The sequence below is a fragment of the Tachyglossus aculeatus genome, chromosome 11 (genome assembly GCF_015852505.1).
Source record: "Tachyglossus aculeatus isolate mTacAcu1 chromosome 11, mTacAcu1.pri, whole genome shotgun sequence".
Classification (NCBI taxonomy): domain Eukaryota; kingdom Metazoa; phylum Chordata; class Mammalia; order Monotremata; family Tachyglossidae; genus Tachyglossus; species Tachyglossus aculeatus.
The window spans coordinates 30041353-30062447 of NC_052076.1; the positions used below are offsets into that span (position 1 = coordinate 30041353).

General features: G+C 46.2%; 1 protein-coding gene across 2 annotated transcripts in view; it reads left to right on the forward strand.

Annotated features, from left to right (window-relative positions):
* The window catches only part of BCO2 (beta-carotene oxygenase 2), a 44230-nt gene continuing 23135 nt past the window's right edge, over positions 1-21095 (forward strand). For both annotated transcript variants that reach the window (XM_038753859.1, XM_038753860.1), the window contains exons 1-4: positions 1-80; positions 11824-12028; positions 17221-17432; positions 18331-18446. In XM_038753859.1, coding sequence (XP_038609787.1) covers positions 8-80; positions 11824-12028; positions 17221-17432; positions 18331-18446 — 606 coding nt within the window. In that variant the 5' untranslated portion in view covers positions 1-7. The remainder of the gene's footprint in view (positions 81-11823; positions 12029-17220; positions 17433-18330; positions 18447-21095) is intronic.

A 21095-nucleotide genomic window follows, 5' to 3' on the forward strand; every position in this document is an offset into this window, starting at 1 on the left:
CCAAACCATGTGCAACATGTTGCGGCCCATCTTCCTCTTCCTCCGCAGCATCCTGCCCGCCGCCGTGGCCCGGCTCCCAGGTGGGTCCCCCATCCTGTCCTAAGCGCTTAGCACAGTGCTCTGAACGCGGTATTCATTCAGTCGTATTTAGTGAGCGCTTATTGGGGGCAAAGCGCCGTACTGCTACTACTAATTACTAATAATAACTGCATCAGCCTCCTTTCTGATCTCCCAACCTCCTGTCTCTCCCCACTTATAGCAATGGCATTACTAAGCGCTTACTATGTGCAAAGCACTGTTCTAAGCGGTGGGGAAGTTACAGGCTGATCAGGTTGGCCCACGGGGGGCTCCCAGTCTCAATCCCCATTTTATAGATGACGGAACTGAGGCACAGAGAAGTTAAGTGACTTGCCCAAAGTCATACACCTGACAATTCTATTCTATTTATTTTATTTTGTTAGTATGTTTGGTTTTGTTCTCTGGCTCCCCCTTCTAGACTGTGAGCCCGCTGTTGGGTGAGGATGTATATATGTTTGTACATATTTATTATTCTATTTATTTTACTTGTACATATCTATTCTATTTTATTTTGTTAGTATGTTTGGTTTTGTTCTCTCTCTGTCTCCCCCTTCTAGACTGTGAGCCCGCTGTTGGGTGGGGATGTATATATGTTTGTACATATTTATTACTCTATTTTACTTGTACATATCTATTCTATTTTATTTTGTTAGTATGTTTGGTTTTGTTCTCTATCTTCCCCTTTTAGACTGTGAGCCCACTGTTGGGCAGGGACTGTCTCTATATGTTGCCAATTTGTACTTCCCAAGCGCTTAGTACAGTGCTCTGCACACAGTAAGCGCTCAATAAATACGATGATGATGATGACTGTCTCTATGTGTTGCCGACTTGTACTTCCCAAGCGCTTAGTCCAGTGCTCTGCACACAGTAAGCGCTCAATAAATACGATTGATTGACAATTGGCGGAGTCGGCATTCGAACCCATGACCTCCGACTCCAAAGCCCGTGCTCTTTCCACTGAGCCACGCTGGATTATGGCTCAGTGGATTATGGCTCAGTAGAAAGAGCACGGGCTTTGGAATCAGAGGTCATGGGTTCAAATCCCTGCTCCACCAGTTGTCAGCTGTGTGACTTTGGGCAAGTCACAACTTCTGTGCCTCAGTTACCTCATGGGTCCCCACGTGGGACAACCTGATCACTTTGTAACTTCCCCAGCGCTTAGAACAGTACTTTGCACATAGTAAACGCTTAATAAATGCCATCATTATTATTATTATTATCTTTGTGCAGAAACGCTCTGGGCATGTTACTCCCCTCCTCAAAAATCTCCAGTGGCTGCCCGTCAACCTAAGCATGAAGCAAAAACTCCTCACTCTCGGCTTCAAGGCTGTCCATCCCCTCGCCCCCTCCTACCTCACCTCCCTTCTCTCCTTCTCCAGCCCAGCCCGCACCTTCCGCTCCTCTGCTGCCACTAACCTCTTCACTGGGCCTCCTTTTTGCTTGTCCCGCCATCGACCCCCGGCCCACATCCTTCCCCTGGCCTGGAATGCCCTCCCTCTGCCCATCCGCCAAGCTACCTCTCTTCCTCCCTTCAAAGCCCTCCTGAGAGCTCACCTCCTCCAGGAGGCCTTCCCAGACTGAGCCCCCCTTTTCCTCTGCTCCCCCTACCCTCTGCCCCCTCACTTGTGTGTATATTTTTAATTCTATTTATTTTACTAATGATGTGTATATATCCATAATTCTGTTTATTTTGATGCTCTTGATGCCTGTTTACTTGTTTTGGTGTAACCACCACCACCACCACCTCTAGGCACCTTCACTAGTTTATCTTCAATCCCCTTCTAGACTGTGAGCCCAGTGTGGGCAGGGACTGTCTCTGTTGCTGAATTGTACTTTCCAAGCGCTTAGTACCGTGCTCTGCAGACAGTCAATAAATATGATTGAATGAATGAATGAATGAATAATTAAGGTATTTGTTAAGCACTTAGTATGTGCCAGGCACTGTACTAAGCACTGGGGTGGATACAAGCATATAGGGTTGGACACAGTCCCTGTCTCACTTGGGTTCACAGTCTCAATCCCCGTTTTACAGATGAGGTAACTGAGGCCCAGAGAAGTAAAATCAGTTGTCCAAGGTCCCACATCAGGCAAGTTGCAGAGCACCACAGTAAGCGCTCAATAAACAGCATTGATTGATTGGGGGTCCCCTGGAGCAAAGTCTGTCAGTCGGTCGGGCAGCACAGGACTGTGAGGACTTTGGGCGGGGTGTGGTGTGGTGTGTGTGTGTGTGTGTGGGCATTATACACTCTGAAGGGCTAACACAAGCCACAACTGATGTTTCCACTTGTTACCTGGCTGGCTCATTGTTTCCAGGCAGGCTGTGTTCCTACTATAGCACGCTTGTTTCTCCTTAGCCTCTTGGTAATAATAACAACAATTGTGGCATTTGTTAAGTGTTTACTACATGCCAGGGAGTGTACTAAGCGCTGGGGAGGATACAAGTAAATTGGACTGGACACAGCCCCTGTCCCACGAGGGGCTCACAGTCTCAATCACCATTTTACAGACGAGGTAACTGAAGCACAGAGAAGCAATATGACTTTCCCAAGGTCATGCAGCAGATAAGTGGAGAAGCAACCTGGCTCAGCAGAAAGAGCCTGGGCTTTGGAGTCAGAGGTCATGGGTTCAAATCCCGGGTCTGCCAATTGTCAGCTGTGTGACTTTAGGCAAGTCATTTAGCTTCTCTGGGCATCAGTTCCTCATCTGTAAAATGGGGATGAATACTGTGAGCCCCCTGTGGGACAACCTGATCACCTTGTAACTCCCCCAGTGCTTAGAACAGTGCTTATTAGCACATAGTAAGCGCTTAATAAATGCCATCATTATTATTATAAGTGGCTTGCAACTATGATCGATACTGCCCAAATGTTGTGATTGTCGGTCACCGTGGTTTGCTTGCTGGCAAGGTACTGGAGGAGGTTAAGGGGATGGCAGCGTCTCAAAACAACATGGCAGGGTCTGCTGAGAAGCTCACAGTCTAGTAGGGGACCGAACTAGTGAAGGTGCCTAGAGGTGGTGGTGGTGGCTAATGGTATTTGTTGAGCACTTACCCTGTGCCAGACACTGTGCTAAATACTGGGATAGACACAAGCTAACGGGTTGGACACAGTCTATGCCCCGCATGGGGCTCACAGCATTAATCCCTATTTTACAAATGAGGTATTGAGGCACAGAGAATTAAAGTGACTTGTCCAGAGTTGCACAGCAGACAAGTGGCGGAGCTGGGATTAGAACCCAGGTTCTCCAACGCCCCACATGGTTTAGTGGGTAGAGCACTGGCCTGAGAGTCAATAAGACCTGGGTTTTAATCCAGCTCTGCCCCGTGTCTGCTGGGTGACCTTGGGCAAGTCACTTCACTTCTCTGGGCATCAGTTACCTCATCTGTAAAATGGGGATTAAGAATATGAGTCCCATGTGGGACAGGGGCTGTGTCCAACCTGATTGACTTGTAACTACTCCAGTGCTTAGAACAGTGCTTGGCACTTTGCAAGTACCATAATAATGATTATTGATTATTATTCATTCATTCAATCGTATTTATTGAGCACTTACTGTGTGCAGAGCACTGTACTAAGCACTTGGGAAGTACAAGTTGGCAACATATTGAGACAGTCCCTACCCAACAGTGGGCTCACAGTTATTATGGCTTCTTGGCTGCCAGAAAAGACAGTTAGGTACCAGATTGACAGGATTAGACATGAGGGAAAGAGATAAATGGTAGGGGACCTGGTGCTTAGTTTGAGCAGGGAGAAACATTCAGGGAATACTTCTCTTGCCTCTTTTTCCCTTCTGCATTGCCCTTTCACTTGAATTTGCACCGTTTATTCACATCTCCCCCAGCCCCATAGTACTTTGTATAAGTAATAATAATAATAATGACATTTATTAAGTGCTTCCTATGTGTCAGGCACTGTACTAAGTGCTGGGAAGAATACAAGCAAGTCGGGTTCAACCCCTGTCCCACACGGGGCTCACAGTCTTGATCCCCATTTTAAAGAAGAGATAACTGAGGCACAGAGAAGTGAAGTGACTTGCCCCAGATCACCCAGCAGATGAGGCAAAGCGGTGATTAGAACCCAGATCCTTCTGATTCCCGAGCTCTATCCAGTAGGCCATGCTGCATATCTGTAATGTATTTTAATGTCTCTTTTCTCCTCTGGACTGTAAGGTCTTTGTGTGCGAAGAACGTGTCCACCACACCTTATTATATTGTACTCTCCCAAGCAGTTAGTACAGTGCTCAACTGAACTCCTTATCTTCCCTCCCAAACCCTGCCCTCTCCCTGACTTTCCCATCACTGTAGACGGCACTACCATCCTTCCCGTCTCACAAGCCCACAACCTTGGTGTCATCCTCGACTCCGCTCTCTCGTTCACCCCTCACATCCAATCTGTCACCAAAACCTGCCGATCTCACCTCCACAACCTCACCAAGATCCGCCCTTTCCTCTCCATCCAGCCGCTACCCTGCTGGTTCAATCTCTTATCCTATCCCGACTGGATTACTGCATCAGCCTCCTTTCTGATCTCCCATTCTCCTGTCTCTCCCCACTTCAGTCTATACTTCATGCTGCTGCCCGGATCAGCTTTGTGCAGAAACGCTCTGGGCATGTTACTCCCCTCCTCAAAAATCTCCAGTGGCTACCAGTCAACCTCATCAGGCAAAAACTCCTCACTCTGGGCTTCAGAGCTCTCCATCACCTCACCCCTCCTACCTCACCTCCCTTCTTTCCTTCTACAGCCCAGCCCGTACCCTCTGCCGCTAACCTCCTCACTGTGCCTCGTTCTTGCCTGTCCCACCGTCGACCCCCAGCCCACGTCCTCCCCCTGGCCTGGAATTCCCTCCCTCTTCACATCCACCAAGCTAGCTCTCTTCCTCCCTTCAAAGCCCTACTGAGAGCTCAGCTCCTCCAGGAGGCCTTCCCAGACTGAGCCCCCTCCTTTCTCTCCCCCTCCCCATACCCCCCGCCCTACCTCCTTCCCCTCCCCACAGCACCTGTATATATGTTTGTATAGATTTATTACTCTATTTATTTTACTTGTACATATTTACTATTCTATTTTATTTTGCTAATGATGTGCATCTAGCGCTACTTCTATTTATTCTGATGACTTACACCTGTTCAGATGTTTTGTTTTGTTGTCTGTCTCCCCCTTCTAGACTGTGAGCCCGTTGTTGGGTAGGGACCGTCTCTATATGTTGCCAACTTGTAATTCCCAAGCACGTAGTACAGTGCTCTCTCTGCACACAGCGCTCAGTAAGTATGATTGAATGAATGAATGCTCTGCACAAAGCAAGCACTCAATAAATATGATTGATCGATTGATTTCCCTCAAGAGGTGGGTTGTATAAATCACCGAAAGAGGGGAGGGATGCGGGCCAGCCAAGAGAAGGGGTAAGGATGCCAGGTGGGAGGAAGGCCCAGACAGATGGCTCAGGAAGGAGACAATGTTGTGTGGAGGATGGTGGGCAGGTTTGCGTAAGCTATTTGGAGGGCATCAGATTGAGTGAGGGCAGAGAAACAGCATGGCCTCGTGGCTAGAGCCTGGGCCTCGCCATCAGCAGGACCTGGGCTCTAATCGTGGCTCTGCCACTTGCCTGCTGTGTGATCTTGGGCAAGTCACTTCACATCTCTGTGTCTCAGTTACCTCATCTGTAAAATGGGTGAGGGCAGAGCCCTGGGTAGGGGAGGGATAATCACGGGGCTGCCTTGGGCCGTCTATTTGAAGGGAAACAGGAGGAGCCTAACGGGCCTTGGATACAAGGACCATCCCCACAAAACAGCCTCAAGGGTCAAGGGTCAGGAATTTGGGCAGCCCAGATACCCAAGCCAGATAAAGTCAGGAAAACATCCTTTGCTCTTGGTGAGAAATTCAAGCCACATTGACAAGCACAGATTGTATAGATGAAGCAGATTTCTATCTTGCCATCAACCTCTCACCCACATCCTGCCTCTGGCCTGGATTGCCTTCTGTCCTCATATCACACAGACAATTTCTCCCCCTTGCTTCAAAGCCATATTGAAGGCACATCTCCTCCAAAAGGCCTTTCACTAAGCCCTCCTTTCCTCTTTTCCCACTCCCTTCTGCAGAGCCCTGACTTGCTCCCCTTATTCTTCCCCTCTCCCAGCCCTACAGCACTTATATACATAGCTGTAATTTATTTGTTTATATTAATGCCTGCCTCCCCCTCTAGACAGTAAGCTCACTGTGGGCAGGGAATGTGTCTGTTTATTGTTATATTGCACCCTCCCAAGAGCTTAGTATAGTGCTCTGCACACAGTAAGTGCTCAATAAATATGATTGACTTGATTGACTGACTGATTTTAGACCTTTGAACCACAATGAAAAGTTGCAGATGAAACTCCCTGTTTGGCAAAGAAGAAAAATGATTTTGCAGAATGGCCTAGTGGAAAGAACACAGTCATGGAAGTCAGAGGACCTGGGTCCTAATCCCGGCTCTGCCACTTTCCTGCTGTGTGACCTTGAGCAAGTCACTTAATTTCTCCATGCCTCAGTTCCCTCATCTGCAAAGTGGGGATTCAATACCTGATCTCCCTCCTATTTAGCCCATGAGCCTCACGTGGGAACTGATTGTCTTGTATCTACTCCAGCGCTTAGTGTAGTGCTCAGCATATAGTAAGTGCTTAACAAATATCACAATCATTATTATTCTGCAGAATTTCAGAGGTGTGAAAAGACCTCACTTGGAGATCCTAAAGGATTCTTTGGATTGAGCTGGTTTGGTAGGTTAGTAATTGTTATAGGTTAGGGTTGGTTGTCAATCAGTCATATTTTTTGAGCACTTACTATGTGCAGAGAACTTTACTAAACACTTGGGAGAATACTACAGAATTAGCAGACATGCTCCCTGCCTATAACAAGTTTACAGTCTAGAGGAGGTTATATGTATTGGTGGTATATGGAGAAGGGAGATCTGTTGGTAGTAATATTGTTTATTAGGCATCCACTAGGTGCAGTGCATCGACCTAAGCATTTGGGGAAGTACAAAACAGAGAAATGACACGTTCCTGGTCCACAAGGAGCTCACACTCTAATGGAGGATGAAGGGAAGTCAATTTTTAAACCCCTTTGATGGCACTGTGTTAGTAGAATGGGCATTGCAACCAAGGAATTTCCTAACTAGAAAACGAGGCAGTTCTTCATGCCTATAGCTACAGTTTAATTGTTGTTTTCCTCATTTTTGAGTATATGTGATTACTGAGCCCAAAGAAAACATAATAAGAAGCTTCACTCCTGGGCCAGACAATTGTTCTATCCATTCCGTGATTCCGACTTTGATCTCCCCAACTTTTCCTCCCCAACTTTTGGAGAAACAGCATGGCCTAGTGGGTAGAGCCTGGGCCTTGCCGTCAGCAGGACCTGGGCTCTAATCGTGGCTCTGCCACTTGCCTGCTGTGTGATCTTGGGCAAGTCACTTCACTTCTCTATGTCTCAGTTACCTCATCTGTAAAATGGGAATTAAGACAGTGAGCCCCATGTGGGGCAGGGACCGTGTCCAAACCAATTTGCTTGTATCCACCCCACTGCTTAGTACAGTGACTGGCATATATTAGGTGCTTAATAAATACCAAGTTATTATTATTCTCCATGTGGATTAAGACTGTGAGCCCCATATGGGACAGGAATTGTGCCCAACCCAATTTGTTTGTATCCAACCCAGTGCTTAGTATAGTGCCTGGCACAAAGTAAGCACTTAACAAATGCCGCAATTAAATTAATTATTATCCCTCCCCAGCCTTTCCCTCTCCCTCCCCAGCTGCTCCCTCCCTAACTTTTCCCTCTCCACCTTTTCCGTCACCCTCCCCTACTTCTCCCCAACTTCTCCCTTCCCAACTTCTCCCTCTTTTTTCCCAACTTCTCCCCCCTGCCTTTCCCTCTCCCTCCCCATCTTATTCCTCTCCCAACTTCTCCCTCTCCCTTCCCAACTCTTCCTTGCCCAACGTTTCCCTCCCCCTTCCCAACCTTTCCCTCTCCCTCCCCAGCTTTTCTCTTTATTCACCTGCTGTGGCCCTCTTACCATGAATTTCTCCAAATCCCTTCTGAGCCTCTGGAAATTGAAATCGTTAAAGAGCCGGAACCTATCATTATAGATAGTCACTGAACCTCAGGCTTGGCTGAGTACCAGCATAATTCTCCTTAAAAGAAGCACTCCAGAGGTGGTCCTCAGGATTATGCAACGATGAGTTTCACTTTTATACCTGAGCAAACTGGTAGAATTTATAATTAAACTGAGAATCAGTGAACACTTAGACAAACCCAATTTGGAAGAAGGACAGTGGTTTCTGTAAGGGGAAATATCCCATCTCACTGCCCTGTCCGAGTGCTTTGAAGGGGTCAGTAAACATCCAGCACTTAGTAAAGTGCTTGGCAACATAGTAAGTATTTAACAAATACAATTATTATCATTATTATGAGGGTTAGAGGGGAGCAAGGGAACATAGTATTGTTTAGATTATGTTTAGAAAGGTCCATCAAAAAGAAGTATTCTGTTATGAAGAGACAATTGGCTGAAGAATAGGAATAAAGAAAAACAATCACTTATCTGAGTGGAGATCTTTAAATACTGGAGCCCCACTCGAGATTAGGAATCACTCCTATTAACTCTGTTGTACTTTCCGAAGTACTTAGCACTCTGCAAAGGGTAGGTACTGAATTAATATTATTGATTGACAGTGCTACAATCGGTTTGATTTTATATTTTCATAAATAATCTGGAACAGACTGTGGCAGTAAAAATCTCCCAAACTGAGGGGGTTACTAAGCTCTTTCTTGGGGTGAAATGTTGGACAGAAAAGTGGCTGGCGGGCTTCAGTTTAAGCATGAGCAAGGCAATGCATCCACTGAAGCTGGTTGTGGGCAGGAAGTGTGTCTGTTTACTGTTCTATTGTACTCTCTCAAGTGTTTACTACAGTGCTCTGCACCCAGTAAACATTCAGTAAATATGATTGAATGAATGAATGGATTCTGAGCTAACAGTCATGACTCAGGAAGTTGGCTTTTTTCAAAAAAAAAATTGTATTTGTTAAGCACTTCCTATGTGCCAGGCACTGTATTAATTGCTGGGGTAGTTACAAGTTAATCAGTTTGGACACAGTCCACGTCCCACAAGGGATTCAAGTGTTAATCTCCATTTTGTCCAGGAGGTAACTGAGGCCCAGAGAAGTGAAGTGACTTGTCCAAGGTCACACAGCAGACACGGGACAGAGCCAGGATTGGAACCCAGGTCCTTCGGACTCGTGGAGTCCTTGCAATTACTGTTGACTGTCCCTTTCAGGGCGGGCTTCAATCAATCAATCAATCAATCATATTTATTGAGCGCTTACTGTGTGCAGAGCACTGTACTAAGCACTTGGGAAGTACAAGTTGGCAACATATAGAGACAGTCCCTACCCAACAGTGGGCTCCCAGTCTAGAAGAGGGAGACAGAGAACAAAACCAAACATACTAACAAAATAAAATAAATAGAATAGTTATGTACAAGTAAAATAAATAAATAAATAAATAGAGTAATAAATATGTACAAACATGTATACATATATACAGGTGCTGTGGGGAAGGGAAGGAGGTAAGATGGGGGGGATGACGAGGGGGAGACATCAGACATCTGACTGCCCTCTTTTCCTCTTCTCCCACTTCCTTATGCTCTTTCTTGACTGCTACCTTCATTCACCTTCCCTCCCAGCCCCACAGCACTTATGTACATATCCGTAATTTATTTATTGTTAGCAATGTCTGTCTCCTCCTCTAGAATGTCAGCTCGTTGAGGGCAGGGAACGTGTCTGTTAAATTGTTATATTGTACTGTTATATTGGGAAGCAGCATGCATAGTGTCTAGGGCATGGACCTGAGAGTTGCAAAGTTATGGGTTCTAATTCCGGCTCTGCCTCTTGTCTGCTGTGTGACCTTGGGCTAGTCACTTTACTTCTCTGTGCCTCAGTTACCTCATCTGTAAAATGGGGATTGAGTCTATGAGCCCCATTTGGGACAGGGACTGTGTCCAACCTGATCTGCTTGTTCTGACCCCAGTGCTTAGTACAGCGCTCTGCACACAGATTGACTCCCCTCTTCAATCCATACTTCACCCCGCTGCCCCGATTGTCTTTGTCCAGAAATGCTCTGGGCATGTTACTCCCCTCCTCGAAAATCTCCAGTGGCTACCAATCAATCTGTGCATCAGGCAGAAACTCCTCACCCTGGGCTTCAAGGCTGTCCATCCCCTCGCCCCCTCCTACCTCACCTCCCTTCTCTCCTTCTACAGCCCAGCCCGCACCCTCCGCTCCTCTGCCATTGCTCACCTCCTCACCGTGCCTTATTCTTGCCTGTCCCGCCATCGACCCCCGGCCCACGTCATCACCCTGGCCTGGAATGCCCTCCCTCTGCCCATCCGCCAAGCTCGCTCTCTTCCTCCCTTCAAGGCCCTATTGAGAGCTCACCTCCTCCAGGAGGCCTTCCCAGACTGAGCCCCCTCCTTCCTCTCCCCCTCCTCCCCCTCTCCATGCTCCCCACCTTACCTCCTTCCCCTCCCCACAGCACCTGTATATATGTTTGTATGTATTTATTACTCTATTTATTTTATTTGTACATATTTATTCTATTTATTTTATTTTGTTAATATGTTTTGTTTTGTTGTCTGTCTCCCCCTTCTAGACTGTGAGCCCACTGTTGGGTATGGACTGTCTCTATACGTTGCCAACTTGTACTTCCCAAGTGCTTAGTACAGTGCTCTGCACACAGTAAGCGCTCAATAAATACGATTGAATGAATGAATGAATGACTGAGGCAGGCAACAATTTGCGCCCCTTCCCTTCAGTATGATGTCATTAAACAAGGGTCCATACACAGCACACGCTGAGAAGCAAGGTGGCCTAGTGGAAAGAGCACAGGACAAAGAGTCAGGAAATCTGGGGTCACATCCCAGCTCCAACACTTTCATTCATTCATTCCATCATATTTATTGAGCCCTTACTGTGTGCAGAGCACTGTACTAAGCACTTGGGAAGTACAAGTCGGCAACAGATAGAGACGGTCCCTATCCAACAATGGGCTCACAGTCTAGAAGGGGGAGACAGACAACAAAACAAAACATGTAGACAGGTGTCAAAATCATCAGAACAAATGGAATTAAAGTTATATGCACATCATTAACAAAATAAATAGAATAGTAAATATGTACAAGTAAAATAAATGGAGTAATAAATCTGTGCAAATATGTATACAAGTGCTGTGGGGAGGGGAAGGAGTTAGGGTGGGGGGGATGGGGACCTGCTCTGTGCCCTTGGGCAAGTCACTTAATTTCTCCAGACCTCGTTTTACCCATGAGTAAAATGGGGATTAAATGCCTGTTTGCCCTTCCCCTTAGATTGGGAGTTTTTTGTGGGAGAGGGCTTGTGTCTGATCTGATTGCACTGCATTTAGCACAGTGCTTGGCATATAAACTGTCATGGGCGTTTTGGTTAAGCGCTTAACATACCACAATAATAATAATAATAATATTGGTACAAAGTAAGCACTTAAATACCGTTATTATTATTAATAACTACTGTTCATCAGATCCCACAGTACCAGGACCAGGGAGCTCTCACAGATGCTTGCAAACACTTCTTCATTCCCACAGGAAGTCGTGAAGGCAGACTTTTCGGGACCACCTTCAGAGGGCTGGGCTGATGGAGCAAGTGTCCATTGGCTGCTGAAGACATCACTCACGTTTCATTCCTCTCCACAGTTTTGAAGAACTATCTACCAGAGACTCCGCGGAAGCCAGTGGCTCCCAGACTACGGCGAGGCCTGCAGTGCATAGCCCCGTTAATGGCCACCGTGGAGGAGACCCCCGAGCCCATCCCCACCAGGATCAAAGGCCACATTCCCAAGTGGCTCAGTGGCCGTTTGGTTCGGACGGGTCCTGGGAAATTCGAGTTTGGGAAGGAAAAGTAAGCCTTGGGTTTCTAGAATAAATCTGGTTTTTATCATGAGGGTGTGTTCGAAGGATCTAATAACCGCTCTGGCTTCTCCCATAACTGCCCTCCCTCCTCCTTTCTCTTGGCTGAAGCACTGTCAGGTCATATAGAATAAGTGGGCATCATGAAGGCAGAGACTTCATTTTTTATTTTTCTTCTAACTCCATCCTGTCTCTAGTCTGGCACTCTCTCCCCCTTCATATTTGACAGTCCACCACTCTCTTTACCTTCAAAACCTTATTAAAATCACATCTCCAATTTGCCTTCCCCAGCTAAACCCTCACTTCCCGTATTCCCTCTCCCTTCTGCGTCATCCATGCACTTGGAATTGTACCCTTTAAGCACTTGATATTCACCTCACCCTCAGCTCCACACCTTTTATAGACATAACCACAATTTATTTTAATGTCTGTTACTCCCTCTAGACTGTAAGCTCCTTGTGGGCAAGGAGTGTCTACCAACTCTGTTATATTGTACCCACCCAAGCATTTAATTCAGTACTCTGCACACAGAAAGAGGTGCTCAATAAATTTGATTGATCGATTGATAATTTTTTCTCAAGTGTCTAGGCAGCTAGGCATTTAATATTAAAGTACTAGTCCTTAGTCTGTGAACCCCAGGGACTGTCCAATTTGATTATCTTCTATCTACCCTAGTGCTTGGCACATAGTAAGTGCTTTACAAGCACTTCTAGACTGTGAGCCTGCTGTTGGGTAGGGACTGTCTCTATGTGTTGCCGACTTGTACTTCCCAAGCGCTTAGTACAGTGCTCTGCACACAGTAAGCGCTCAATAAATATGATTGATTGATTTACAATTATTATTCTTTTTATTATTAGTCCAGGTACCTGGGTTCAAGAAAAAATAGGTTCAGATTACAAAGTTTTATTTAAAGCCAAGCTTTAATCTCTCATTTCAAAGCTCTACAAAGACCCCTTGACTTGGCTTAATTTCCATAGTCTTCGCCCAGTGAAATTTTGGGCTATAATCATCAACTTCCGCCCCTAAACTTTCCCACGGGTGGTCTAGTGAAAAAGGCACAGGCCTGGCTGGGAATCAGAGGACCTGTGTTCTTGTCCAGATCTGCATCTCACCCACCGTGTGATCTTGGATATGTCACTTAACCTCTGTGAACCTCGGCCTCCTTATCTGTAAAATGGCGATAAAAATACCTGCCTCTCTCTTCCTCACAGGGATGAAAGCACTTTGGAAAAATGAAAAAAAAAACACCCTACAAATTCAGGGAAATATAAATCCTCTAACCAGTGTTCATTTGATAAAGAATCAAAAACTCCAGTTACTTTCTGTGAACTCTAAAACCCAGCCTGAGTCAACTTGGATCTTCAAAACTTCAATCCCATCATTTAGTGTTCCCTGAATTCAGCTACACACCAGGACTCAATTAGTGGTATTTATTGAGCACCTACTGTGTGCACAGCCCTATACTGAGCAATTGGGAGGGTACTGTAGAATTAGTCGACACCGTATCAGTCAGTCATTTGTATTTATGAAATGCTTACTGGGTACATTCATTCATTCAGTCATATTTATTGAGTGCTTACTGTGTGTAGAACACTGTACTAAGCACTTGGGAAGTACAAATCTGCAACATATAGAGACAGTCCCTACCCAACAACAGGCTCACAGTCTAGAAGGGGCACTAGTACAGAGCAGTGTACTAAGCGCTTGGGAGAGTACAGTATAACAGAGTTGGTAGACACGTTCCCTTCTCACAACGAACTTACAGTCTAGGTAGGGAGACAGCTAGACTGGAAGCTCGTTGTAAGCAGGGAATGTGTCTGTTGTTATATTGTACTCCCCCAACTGCTTAGTACAGTGCTTTGCACACAGTAAGTGCTCAATAAGTATGATTAAATAAATGTGATTGAACGATTGCCTGAATGACATATTAATATAATTAAATTATTTATACGTACATCAGTGCTATGAAGCCGAGGGAGTTGTGAATAAAAGGAGCAAATCCAATTCTCTCATCCTATCCCGATTGGATTACTGCATTAGCCTCCTCTCTGATCTCACATCCTCCTGTCTCTCCCCACTTCAGTCTACACTTCACTCTGCTGCCTGGATTATCTTTATGCAGAAACGCTCTGGGCATGTTACTCCCCTCCTCAAAAATCTCCGTTGGCTACCTTTCAACCTACAAATCAAGCAAAACCTCCTCACTCTCAGCTTCAAGGCTGTCCATCACCTCGCCCCCTCCTACCTCACCTCCCTTCTCTCCTTCTACAGCCCAGCCCGCACCCTCCGCTCCTCTGCCGCTAACCTCCTCACTGTACCTCGTTCTCGCCTGTCCTGCTGTTGACCCTCGGTCCACATCCTTTCCCTGGCCTGGAATGCCTTCCCTCCACACATCCACCAAACTAGCTCTCTTCCTCCCTTCAAAGCCCTACTGAGAACTCACCTCCTCCAGGAGGCCTTCCAAGACTCAGCCCCTTTTCCTCTCCTCCTCCCCGTCCCCCCCGCCTTACCTCCTTCCCCTCCCCACAGCACTTGTATATATTTGTACAGATTTATTACTCTATTTTACTTGTACATATTTACTATTCTATTTATTTTGTTAATGATGTGCATATAGCTTTAATTCTATTTGTTCTGACGATTTTGACACCTGTCTACATGTTTTGTTTTGTTGTCTGTCTCCCCCTTCTAGACTGTGAGCCCGTTGTTGGGTAGGGTCCGTCTCTATATGTTGCCGACTTGTACTTCCCAAGCGCTTAGTACAGTGCTCTGCACACAGTAAGCGCACAATAAATATGATTGAATGAATGAATGAATAATGCAGAAGGGAGTGGGAGAAGAGGAAAAGGAGGAGGAAAAGGAGAAGAGGTGCCTTCAATAAGGTGGGGAGAGTGATCCTCTGTCAGATATGAGGAGGGAGGGCATTCCAGGCCAGAGGCAGGACTTGGGTGAGAGGCTGGTGGCGAGATAGATCAAGCGCTTAGTACAGTGCTCTGCACACTGTAAGTGTTCAATAAATACGATTGAATGAATGAATGAATGAGATCGAGGTCCGGGATAGTTGGCGTTAGAGGAGCGAAGCGCGGGCTGCGTTGTGGTAGGACAGCAGTGAGGTGAGGCAGGAGGGGGCGAGGTGATTGAATGCTTTAAAGCCGATGGTAGGGAGTTTCTGTTTGATGGGGAGGTGGATGGGCAACCACTGGAGTTTCTTGAGGACTGGGGAAATGTCGCCTTGAATGTTTTTGTAGAAAAATGATTCAGAGAGCAAGGTGAAGTATGGACTGGAGTTGGGAGAGACAGGAAGGGGGAAGGTCAGCAAGGAGGCTGATGCAGCAATCGAGGGAAAGGATAAATGTTCAGATTAACGTGGTAGCAGTTTGGTTGGAGAAGAAAGGGTGGCTTTTAGCGATGCCGTGAAGGTTGAACTGAAAGGATTTGGTGACAGATTGAAATGTGGGTTATATCTGCCCTCAAGGAGTTTACCTTTTTCAAAGTCAGTACTGTCAGTCGTATTTATGGGGCTCTTACTATGTACAGACCACTGTACTGAGCACCTGGGAGATTATACTTGTGTATACAAGACACATTCCCTGCCCACTTCGACTTTACAGCCTCGATGAAGAGACAGACACTAATAGAAATAAATGACAGATTATGTATATAATTGCTGTGGCGCTGGGAGGGGGGAAATGAATAAAATGAGCAAATCAGGGTGATGCATAGGGCTTCTTCTGTCCCTTCAAAGGATTAGGAGAATGAGGAGAAGGCACAATAGGCATATTTGCCAACAATTCATGTGGGAGGGGATGAGAAGAGGGGTGCTGTTAAGGGGAGCCAGAGGAATGGGACCTGAGAGAAGGGGGAGCAGTTTGGGCATCTTTTAGCCCCATTCAGAAACTCTCAAGTCTTGTCGGAGACCTGGCGTGAGTCAATCTACAGTCAATCAATCAATCATATTTATTGAGCGCTTACTGTGTGCAGGGCACTGTACTAAGTGCTTGGGAAGTACAAGTTGGAAACATATAGAGACAGTCCCTACCCAACAGTGGGCTCACAGTCTAAAAGGCTCACAGTCCAACTCAAGAGGTCATGGTGGCAAAAGACAATGATTTCACCCCCACAGTTAGAAATCCATGGGAGGCAGCTGCCCCCCAGGCCTCCAAGAAGCTGATGCCTGCTGCTGGGGCTGGCGGTTTTCTCCCAGAATCCCCATCTTCCTTCTCACTGGACATCTCTGGGAGCTGGGTGGTTGGGCTGAAACTTTGTCCATGTCCCTGGGCCTGACTGTTGATCTCATCATCATCATCATCATCATCATCATCATCATCAATCGTATTTATTGAGCGCTTACTATGTGCAGAGCACTGTACTAAGCGCTTGGGAAGTACAAATAGGCAACATATAGAGACAGTCCCTACCCAACAGTGGGCTCACAGTCTAAAAGGGGGAGACAGAGAAAAAAGGGGAAGACAGAGAAGAGATCTCATCTATTTTACCTCCGACCTCTCGCCCATGTCTTGCCTCTGGCCTGGAATGCCCTCCCTCCTCAAATCCAACAGACAATGACTCTCCCACCTTCAAAGCGTTATTGAAGGCACATCTCCTCCAAGAGGCTTTCCCCAATTAAGCCCTCCTTTCCTCTTCTCTCCTTTCTGCATCGCCCTGACTTCCTTCTTTCATTCATCCCCCCTCCCAGCCCTACAGCGCTTATGTCCATATCTGTAATTTATTTATTTCTATTAATGTCCGCCTCTCCCTCTAGACTCTAAGCTCACTTTGGGAGGGAATGCGTCTGTTATATTGATATATTGTCCTTTCCCAAGTGCTTACTACAGTGCTCTGCACAGACGCAGTGTGGCTCAGTGGAAAGAGCCCGGGCTTTGGAGTCAGAGGTTATGGGTTCAAATCCCGGCTCCACCAATTGTCAGCTGTGTGACTTTGGGCAAGTCACTTAACTTCTCTGGGCCTGCTACCTCATCTGTAAAATGAGGATTAAGACTGTGAGCCCCTCTTGGGACAACCTGATCACCTTCTAACCTTCCCAGTGCTTAGAACAGTGCTTTGCACATAGTAAGCGCTTAATAAATGCCACTATTATTATTATAGTAAGCGCTAAGTATGATCAACTGACTGACTGACTGGCTTCTTGGCTGTCGATAATTGTGTCCCTGCTCTTGATCAAAGGTATAACCACTGGTTTGACGGAATGGCCCTGCTCCACCAGTTCAAGCTGGAAAATGGCACCGTGACCTACAAGAGCAAGTTTCTACAGAGCGACACTTACTTGGCCAACAGCTCCCATGGACGCATCATGGTCTCCGAATTTGGAACCCTGGCCCTCCCAGACCCATGCAAGAGTCTTTTCGAGCGATTCATGTCCAAGTTCGAGACCCTTAGTAAAGGGCTTTTCTTCTTCCCTGATCATCAGAATGCATTTGAGCAGTTTGGGGGATGGATACAATTGGCTAGGGGAAAGAGTCCGGGGCAGGGAATCAGGAGACCTGGGTTCTAGTCTGGGCACTGCTACGGATATACTCGGGCTGGTCACTTCATCTCCCTGGCCCTCAGCTTCTGCATCTGTAAAATAAGAGTTAAAATTCCTGTTCTCTCCACCCCTTAGATCATGAGACTTAGGTGGGACTGGCACAGTCTGATCCATTACCTTGTGTTTACCCCAGGGCTTAGCACAATGCTTTCGCACCGACTGTAAGCTCATCTCTAGACTATAAGCTTGTTGTCTTTAGACTCTAAACTCGTTGGCAGGGAATGTGTCTGTTTATTATTACAATGTTCCCTCCCAAGCACTTAGTACAATGCTTTGCACACAGTAAACACTCAATAAATATGAATGAATGAATGAATGAAGCAGCAGGGCTTAGTGAACCTCAGAGGACCTGGGTTCTAATGCCAGCTCTGCCACTTGCTTGCTGTGTGACCTTGGGCAAGTCACTTCTCTTTGCCTCAGTTTTCTCAACTGTAAAATGGAGACTCAATCCCTGTCCTCTCTCCTACTTAGACTATGAGCCCCATGCGAGACAGGAACTGTGTCTGACCTAATTAATTTGCATCTACCCAGAGCTTAGAACAGTGCTTGACGCACACTAAGTGCTTAACAAATGCCATAATAAGTTAATAACTACCTTTGTTATTGGTGACACTCCACATATCGGCGCGCTTTGCCAGGGAATGTGTTTTGACAAAACTGTTTTTTTTAAAGGACTTAAGCAATCAGAAGCTGTTGCAGTGGGACTCAGACCTTAGCCCAGAATTAAATACCTGTGGCTTCGATTTCAGAGATAACCGACAATACCAGCGTCAACTACGTTCAGTACCAGGGGGACTATTACGTCAGCACTGAGACCAACTTCATCAGCAAAGTGGATCTAGAAACCCTGGAAAGGACTAAAAAGGTACAAGCTGGGTGGGCAGTCGATGGGCAAGCAGTGTGGCTTAGTTGATAGAGCATGGGCCTTGGAGACAAAAGGAACTGGGTTCTAATCCCAGCTCTGCCACGTGTCTGTTGTGCGACCTTGGGCAAATCACTTCACTTCCCTGGACCTCAGTTACCTTATCTGTAAAATGGGGATTAAGACAGGGAGTCCCATGTGGGACAGGGACCATGTCCCAACTCATCTATCCCAGTGCTTACAAGAGTGCTTGGCACATAGTAAGTACTAATATTATTATTATTATTTTTGCTGAGTTGTTCACTGGACATTTGATAGTCATCCCCCCCCAAACCCACAGCACTTGTGTACATATCTTTAAATTATTCATTATACATTATTTATTCCTATTAATGTCCATCTCCCCCTCTAGACTGTAAACTCATTATGGGCAGGGAACGAGTCTGCTAATTTTCTTGTATTGTACTCTCCCAAGTGCTCAGAATAGTGCTCTGAACATAGGAAGCATTCAATAAATACCATTAATAGATTGATTATCCTTCCCTACGAATGGCTTTGTAGGGACCCCACACAGGGAGAAACAGGGAGCAATCAATTAATCAATGGTATTTACTGAGCACTCGTACTAAGTGCTTGGGAGACTACAACAGAATTGGGACTTGTTCCCTGCCCGCAACAAGTTTACAGTCTAGAGGATGAACCTCTGTGAGCCAAACCCAGGAAGCTCTGTGTCCAGTTGACCGTGAGGTGCCTTGCTGCACCCCAGAAATGCTGCCCTCTGGTCACCAGACTTGTTCCTGACCATTTCCTCCACCGGGGTTAACCCCTGTGGCTAAGAGAGGGTGAGGCGGGGCGGGTGGGCTATGTATGAGTCGTGTGAGTTCCACATATTTCCCCCGTCCACCTCCTCATAATAATAATGATGGTATTTGTTAAGCGTTTACTATGCGCAAAGCACTGTTCTAAGCGCTGGGGAGGTTACAAGGTGATCAGGATGTCCCACTGGGGGCTCACAGTCTTAATCCCCATTTTACAGATAAGGGAACTGAGGCCCAGAGAAGTTAAGTGACTTGCCCAGAGTCACACAGTCAGTAACAGAAACTCCTCACCATCGGCTTTAAAGCCCTCAATCCCTTGCCCCCTCCTACCTCACCTCGCTACTCTCCTACTACAACCCAGCACGCACATTTGGCTCCTCTAATGCCAACCTACTCACTGTACCTCGCCCATGTCTGCACACAGAAAGTACTCAAATACAATTGGTTGTGGACAGGGAACGTGTCTACTAATTCTGTTATATTGTATTCTCCTGAGGGTTAAATACAGTGATCTGCACACAGTAAGCGCTCAATCAGTGCTTAGAACAGTACTTGGCACTTAGTAAGCATTTAACAAATACCATTATTATTATTATTATTATTATTATTATTAATAATAATATTATTAAATAGGATTGATAGATTGATAGTGCCCCTTCCACCATTTCCTGATCTGCTGCTTCCAGTGTCCTCCTGCAGTCAGGGGGCCTCAAGTCTGAGTTGGGAGGGGAAACTGAGCTGAGGTGACTCTCCCCTCCACCCACAGAGGTTCCTATTTCCCCCAGTGCAAGGCAGGGGGGAATCTTGCAAATCCCTCACCACTTGGAATCAATCAATCATATTTACTGAGCACTTACTGTACTAAATCAATCAATCAATCGTATTTATTGAGCGCTTACTGTGTGCAGAGCACTGTACTAAGCGCTTGGGAAGTACAAGTTGGCAACCTATAGAGACAGTCCCTACCCAACAGTGGGCTCACAGTCTAAAATGCTAAATACTAAATGCTTGGGAGAGTACAGTAAAACAATATAACAGACAAATTCCCTGCTCACAACGAGCTTACACTCTAGAGGGGGAGACAGACAATAATATAAATAAATAAATTACAGATATGTACGTAAATGCTGTGGGGCTGGGAGGGTGCATGAATAAAGGGAGCAACTCAGGGTGATGTGAAAGGGAGTGGAAGAAAAGAAAAAGAGGGCTCAGTCAGGGAAGGGCTCTTGAAGGAGGTGGGCCTTCGATAAAGCTTTGAAGGGGGGAAGAGTCACTGTCAGACATGAAGAGGGAGGGCATTCCAGGCCAGAGGCAGGATGTGGGCAAGAGGCCGGGTGAGATAGACCAGACTGATGTACAGAGCGTAGGTTGGAATTAGAGGAGTGAAGTGAATGCAGGCTGAATTGTAGTAGGAGAGTAGTGAGGTAGAAGGGGGCGAGCTGATTGAATGCTTTAAAGTCAAATTCCGGAATGAGTTCGGATATGACAAAGGACCCAGGATCCAGAGTGCCAGGGGTCAGGAAGCCCTACATTTCCATTCTAAGACTAATAATGTTCATAATGACGGTATTTGTTTAGCACTTTCTATTTGCCAAGCAGTGTTCTAAGCTCTGGAATAGATAAAAGATAAATCAGTCCCTGTTCTACCTGGGGCTCACTGGCTAAGGGGGAGGGGGGACAGGTATTTAATCCCCATTTTACCAACAAGGAAATTAAACAGAGAAATTAAATGACTGGCCCCAGGTCACATATCAGGCAAGTGGTTGAGTCGGGATTAGAGTCAAGTTCCCACGTCTGTAAAAGGGTGATTAAGACTCTGAGCCCTGTGTGGGAC